This window comes from Panthera tigris, chromosome D2 (genome assembly GCF_018350195.1).
Source record: "Panthera tigris isolate Pti1 chromosome D2, P.tigris_Pti1_mat1.1, whole genome shotgun sequence".
In the NCBI taxonomy this organism is placed as follows: domain Eukaryota; kingdom Metazoa; phylum Chordata; class Mammalia; order Carnivora; family Felidae; genus Panthera; species Panthera tigris.
In genome coordinates, this window is record NC_056670.1 from 51,474,777 (window position 1) to 51,481,351 (window position 6,575).

The 6,575-nt window shown below is 45.4% G+C and overlaps 1 protein-coding gene across 1 annotated transcript; it reads right to left on the bottom strand.

Annotated features, from left to right (window-relative positions):
* Nucleotides 1–4,388: 4,388 nt before the first annotated feature.
* On the bottom strand, nucleotides 4,389–5,168 carry FGFBP3 (fibroblast growth factor binding protein 3). Its single transcript, XM_042959938.1, has one exon. The coding sequence runs from the start codon at nucleotides 5,166–5,168 to the stop codon at nucleotides 4,389–4,391; it is 780 nt and encodes a 259-aa protein (XP_042815872.1).
* Between the last annotated feature and the right edge of the window lie 1,407 nt (nucleotides 5,169–6,575).

Sequence of the window (6,575 nt, forward strand, 5' to 3'; positions counted from 1 at the left end):
ACTTACAGACAGAAGCATGTCTTGGGCTCCGCAAAACCAGTAGATCTCCTGGACCCCGCCTCTCTTAAAACCTACCCTCATCTAAGGTGACTGGGTGGCTCAGTCATTGAGCATCCCACTTCGGCTCAGGTCATGAGCTCACCGTTCCTGGGTTCAAGCCTTGCATTGGGCTCTGTGCTGACAGTTCAGAGCCTGGATCCTGCTTCGGATCCTGTGTCTCCCTCTCTCTCTGCCCCTCCCCTGCTCCCATTCTGTCTCTCAAAAATGAATAAACGTTTAAAAAAACAAAAACAAAAACAAAAACAGAAAGAAAAAACCTACTCCTATAGCCCTAGAAGCTGAGAGTACTTGTTGGGGGACCACCCAAGGGGAAATGTTTAAGGGTAGTTGTGTGTCACAGTTATAGCTCCAGGGCAGATCAAGGATGTTATGCTCCTGGGATGTACTTAAGAGTGTGGTTAAACAAAAGGAAAGAATGTGGGAGGGGCAGGGATGCTCAAGAAGGTTTCTGGTCACAGCACAGTCATCAAAGTGGATTTGTCCAAGATGGCCTTAGTTTGGTTCACACAATATGGCTCAATCCCATATAAATGGGTTGCTTGGGGCACCTGGGTGGCTCAGTCTGTTAAGGTCAGACTTTGGCTCAGGTCATGATCTTGTGGTTCGTGAGACGGATCCTGTCTCCCTCTCTCTGTCCCTCCCCTGCTATCTCTCTCTCTCTGTCTCTCTCTGTCTCTCTCTGTCTCTCTCTCTCTCTCAAATAAATAAAAATTTTAAAAAAGATAAATGAGTTGCAACTTACTTTCCCATTGATTGAAGTTATTTCTGTTTTTTGGCCAATATAAACAATGTTGCTATTAATAACTTTGTATGTGTTTCTATGTGTCTTTGTGTGAGAAATAAGCCCACTGACCCAATCAAAGGAGGGATGAGGAGACACGGAGCCGGAGAAGCAAGGCTTTAATCAATGTTCTTGCTGCAAGAGTAGGTGTCTGGGGCCACCTGGGTGGCTCTGTCGGTTAAGCATCTGACTTCAGCTCAGGTCATGATCTTGTGGTTCATGAGTTTAAGTCCCTTGTCAGGCTCTGTGCTGACAGCTCACAGTCTGTAGCCTGCTTCAGATTCTGTGTCTCCCTCTCTCTCTGTCCCTCGGCGCTCATGCTTTGTCTCTCTGTCTCTCAAAAATAAATAAACATTAAAAAAAAAAGTGGGTGACTGATGGACAGGCACACTCAGGGCAGTCACGGCAGACAATTTATCTCCTAGTGTGCAAGTCCCTCCCCCAATTCCTCATTGGCTGAGGACTACTGAGGTTAGTCTTACCTGGAAGCCGCCAATGCCCATGTAAAGTAAAAAGTATTTTCATTGGAACAAATGTACATTCCTTGAGGTGACTCAGATACTTCAGTTTTTTGGTGCATACTCATTGCCAAGCCCATGAAAAAATAAACCTGTGAAATGGTGAGGGGAAGAAGAACCAAGAAGTGAAATGTCTAAGGGTTTGGGACTCCATTGTGTGTGTGTGTGTGTGTGTGTGTGTGTGTGTGTGTGTGTGTAAGGGGGTGGGGATGGGGAGTTGTACATATTTCCAATAGATTGTAAACCTATTGTTAACTAGACAGCACAGCTTTTATTTGGAATTTTTGAAAATGAATCATCTCACTTCTCGCACCTTGTATTAATTTGTCTTTAGCCACTCCTGGGTGGCTTAGTTGGTTAAGTGTCCGACTTTGACTCAGGTCATGATCTCATGGTTAGTGAGTTTGAGCCTCATATGGGGCTCTATGCTGTCAGCACAGAGCCTGCTTTGGATGCTGTGTGTCCCTCCCTCTCTCTCTTTAAAAAAAAAAACAAAAAACTATCCAGGTTAAAGGGTATGGGTATTTCAAATTTTGAGAAAATAAACTGCCAACTTCTCTTCCATTGAGGTTACACCAATTTACACCCCCACCGATGTTATCTTAGAACTCTTGTTTTCTGGAGCCTTCAGCGGCATAGTATATATTTTTTCCTTATGCCATACTGAGGCACAAAAATTTTTATGACTTGCCCAGAATTAGACCTAGAGGCAGAACTGGGACGTGGCCCAGGAATTTTAAATTTACATCATTTCTCTTCATCATTTCATTTAGATTTTCATTCATTTCCCACACCTGTTTTTTGAGTTACAGTACACCCAAGTTTACCTCAAGCTAACACCTTCTAAGTGGGCTTCCCAGATAACCAGACCTACACTTAAAGCTCATCTTCCTAATCTCTTACATGTAGAAGCCTAATTTCTTTTATTGTTGTTCTCGAAGGGTTTCGTGTATAATCCTAAATTCCAGCTTGTCGACGTCTAGTCCTCTGTCAGGGTGTACCCACCCCGCTTCCTCAGCACCAAACAAAGTCCAGGACATCTGGCACAGTATCAACAAGTATATATTGTTTAGTTAAATTGATTTTTATTTTTTTAATTTTTTTTAATGCTTATTTATTTTTGAGACAGAGAGAGACAGAGCATGAACGGAGGAAGGGCAGAGAGAGAGGGAGACACAGAATCGGAAGCAGGCTCCAGGCTCTGAGCTGTCAGCCCAGAGCCTGACGCGGGGCTCGAACTCACGGACTGTGAGATCGTGACCTGAGCTGAAGTCGGATGCTTAACCGACTGAGCCACCCAGGCGCCCCCTGGCCCCAGTCTTAAGGGAGTGGTCTCTAACTACTCTGAACTTCCTTTCCACAGCCAAGATGAATTTTATCTAATGGTCAATGTTACTCAGAATATGGCCTCATAAACCTGGCCTGAAACCATGTGCAGTCTGAATGTTTTGCCAATTGTGTGACTACAAGAAGGTACAAAAAGGTGAGACATAGTTGACATTTCTTAGAGGCTGGTCAAAGAAGAGTTCAGGAGATGTTCGGTATCTGTAAGATTGTTGCATTTACCACTGTTTTAAAGGAGTGGGTGTGAGAAGAACAGAAGGTCAGAAAAAGGTAACCTTATATCTAGCAGTGGCTTAAAAGTCTCATGGGCTCAGGCCTGTAATATGAATGAATAAAGTTTATAGATAAGATTTCGAGGCACAGCAGAAAACTCTACACAACATGCCTGAACTACAATGGGCAACCAATATTCAGTGTCAGCCTTGTTGGAAGGTAGATCAAAACATGTATAGATCTGATTTTTCAAGAGAATTCAGAAATCTTAATTTTTATATGAAATTATTTAATTTTTAAATGCTGGCAACACCTCCAAATTGAGAGGGAGGAAGAAGAGAGGAAAACTGAGAGAACCATATGCAGGCCAAAAGAACAATGATACAACCCAAGGTTTGCCAGTTTGACACTCCTGCTTTATGCGACTTCTTGTCTTTTCCTTACCATTCAAGAGATGTTTGGGAACTTACTTCAAGCTACACTCAGAACTATATCAAATGCAGTCAGAATTTCCATTGCCCGGCCAGCGCTTTCAAGTTATCCATACAGTCTTTATTGAGCACCTAACATGTGCAAAGTTATCATCGCATCTTAAAATGAAATATGTTAACAATTAATTACATGAAACAGATACAACTTCCATGATGGTCTAAATGACTCTGAGATATATACTTAATTTCAGGTTTTTAAAAAATATATGGTCAAATGTAAAGAGAATTCTTTTTTAAAACCTACTGGAGCACTACAATCCACCTCTGAATTTAGAAGATTAATGGGAAAATTTCAGAACATAAGGCATCCCTCTGTTTAAAAGTAACACATCTAAAAGAATTCAAGGGCAACCATCCTGAAAATCTTTTCATTGGAGGCAATTTCGACCTCTGAATGGCTTCTATCCCAATAGAGGTCATCTATGACACGAAGCAGTACCCAAGTTCATACTAATTCCAAAAGGGGGAGAAAAAAAAAAGTTGGGAATCTCGTCAGCTGATTGGGTGAGAAGTCACTAAACAATTCAACCTGGCTCAGGGTATCAATAGATCCTGATTACATTTTAATACAAATGTGTTAAACAGTACATGTTGTATCCTGCTTCCCACATGAGATTTACATCACTCTCCTCACTTTTCCCCCCTTAGTTTTTTCCAGCCTCCCTCTGTACTCCTGTCTCTCTCCCCAGTCTACAGTTTTTGCACATTTAAGGTATGCCTACTTCTGTTTCCACTATTTTTTCTGCTCTTAATCAGGGTTGAGACTCTTCAAAAATGTTTAACGTCTCTGCTGTCTCAGAGATTCTCCATACCCCTTACATTCTCATCCCAAGGCCCGCGCCCTCCCACCCCCTCGCCCCATTCTAGAACCTGGACTCCTCCCCACTCTCCATCCCTTATCTCCTGGCCTAAGATGCCCTTAACTTCTCCTCCCCGGCTGCGTACCTCCCCCCACCCAGGTTCCTCCCCAGGCGGGCAGCCTCAGCCATTCCAGAAATTGACAAAGAAGTTGCAGAGGGAGTGCCACTTCTCAGCACAGTAGGTCTCCGTGAGCTTCGCGTTCTCGTCCAGCCCGTCGGGATCGGGCCCGGTCCCCAGGGGTCGCTCCTGGTCTGGGTCCGAGGCCGCCTTCCTCTTGCCGCCGTTGGTCTCAGAGGGCTTCCCTCTGGGAGACGCGCCGGCGGGAAGTCGGGCCCCTCCGGAGGGGCGGGGCGCGGGCTCCCGGAGGCGCCCCCGGCTCCTGGCGCGGGGCTTGGGATCCGGGGGGAAGCCCGCCGCAGTGGGGCGCGCGGGTGAGGACGCGTGGGGCACCAGGCGCAGCTCAGCGCCGTGGCCTTTCTTGCCCGCGCACACGCGAGCCTTGAGCGGAGCGGGGTCCTGGCACGGCCGTCGCTTCTTGCGCAGCCCGCCCAGCACCTGCTTCCAGTAGTGCGCGCCGCGAGCGGCGTAGGCGGCGCAGCGCTCCGGATCCCCGCGGTAGGCGCATTGGTGGCGCGCCCCGTCCGGGTCCTGGCAGCGCAGCGCCAGCTCGCTGCCCGCCGCGGGCCCCGGGGCGGGCAGCAGGAGCTGCCAGCTGCACGCGTGCCGCTCGGGGCTGACGAAGCGGCCAGAGGAGCCGCCCGCGGGACCCGGGGCCGGCTGGGCCGCGCTGCCTGCCGCCCCCTTGTCTCTCCGGGCGGCCACGAGGAGGCAGCCGCCCAGCAGCAGCAGCGGCAGCAGCAGCAGCAGCGGGACCGACGCTCGCTGCCTCCGAGGACTCATGGTCCGCGGGGTCTGCGCTCAGGTCGGATCTTCCGGGACGCCTGGGCGCTTCAGTGGTGGCAGGGCCAGGAGAGCAGCGTCCCTCGGACCTGGGCACAGAAGCAGAGACCGCTGCTGCAAACGCATCTACGAATTCCCCTTCCCACATCAGCCTGAGAGAGGCCCTCTGAGAAAATCAATTACTGTCTGAAAAATCGTTTTAAATCTTTTTGAAACCCTGCGCGAAGACGAAAAGAAAGCGATGTCTGAAAATTGCCGCTTCCACCCCCTCCCTTCTTCACCCTCCAGTAAACTATCTACAAAAACATTTCAGATTATTTCTGGGAAACATGCATTTTGACTGCACTTCGGACTTACCGAGTTCTAGGAGAGGTGGTGGATCTTTATTAGGGTAGAGGGAATGACTGCGTGAGAGATTAGTCGGTCTTAGCCGGCTCCCAGTGAATGAACGTGTTATGAATGGGACAGGAGGGGCCTCCCCCACTGTGCCCCTCCCAGACTTCTCTCACACTGGGAGATTTCCCACCACCACACACATACATACACACCCCAAATGTATGATAGAAGTGACACTGGCATGAAATATACATCTTGTGTTTAGCTTCCCATGTTTAAAATAATCATGCAAATTTTAACAAGTCATTCTTTTCTTTCCTTTTACATATTTAACCATCCGAACATAAAGTTAAACAGATCTAAATTTTAAGAGTTAATAAAAAATTTCATGTTAGAAACAAAACAACTGTCCGTGTTCTAAACCAGGCATTGCACTCTCGTCATATCATTCTGAGTTCTATATTTTCACCCAGCACTTCCGTAGTGCTTCTTATCCTAATAATGTAATCTGAATAAAAATAATAAAATGTACTAATAAAAATGTATCCTAGTTTATTAATATACCATAGTGTCCTGCAGTTCACCCAGGGATGGGCATTTGGGCTTTTGATTATTTTTAAGTATTATAAATCGATTATAAAACTGCTTGCAAAAATTAGAAGTTTAAAAAAATAACTTATTTGGATTATAGTTACAAGGTAATATTACCAATTCAAATGCTGTCATCTTTAAGAGTTAATGTATTCTTGAATCTTGAAATTTTTATATTTAAGCAAAGCTTAAAATATTCCATCTTTAAAAAAATGTTCTCAGTAACAAATGTGTTTTTTCATTTCAAGAGTTTGTAACACTTTATAATTGTTCTATACATGTGAGTATTTTCCTAAAATGATTACCCAAGATGTCAAGAAGTCTCATTATATTTCCTAGTGTTTTACTGCAGACAGTATTTTCTATGACTGAACTCCTTTTTGGTATTGTATTTGAACAGTTATAATTTGATCACTTATAAAAACCAAAATATTTCAGAATTAGAAGAATGAATTTAAATATATGTTAGTATATATTAAA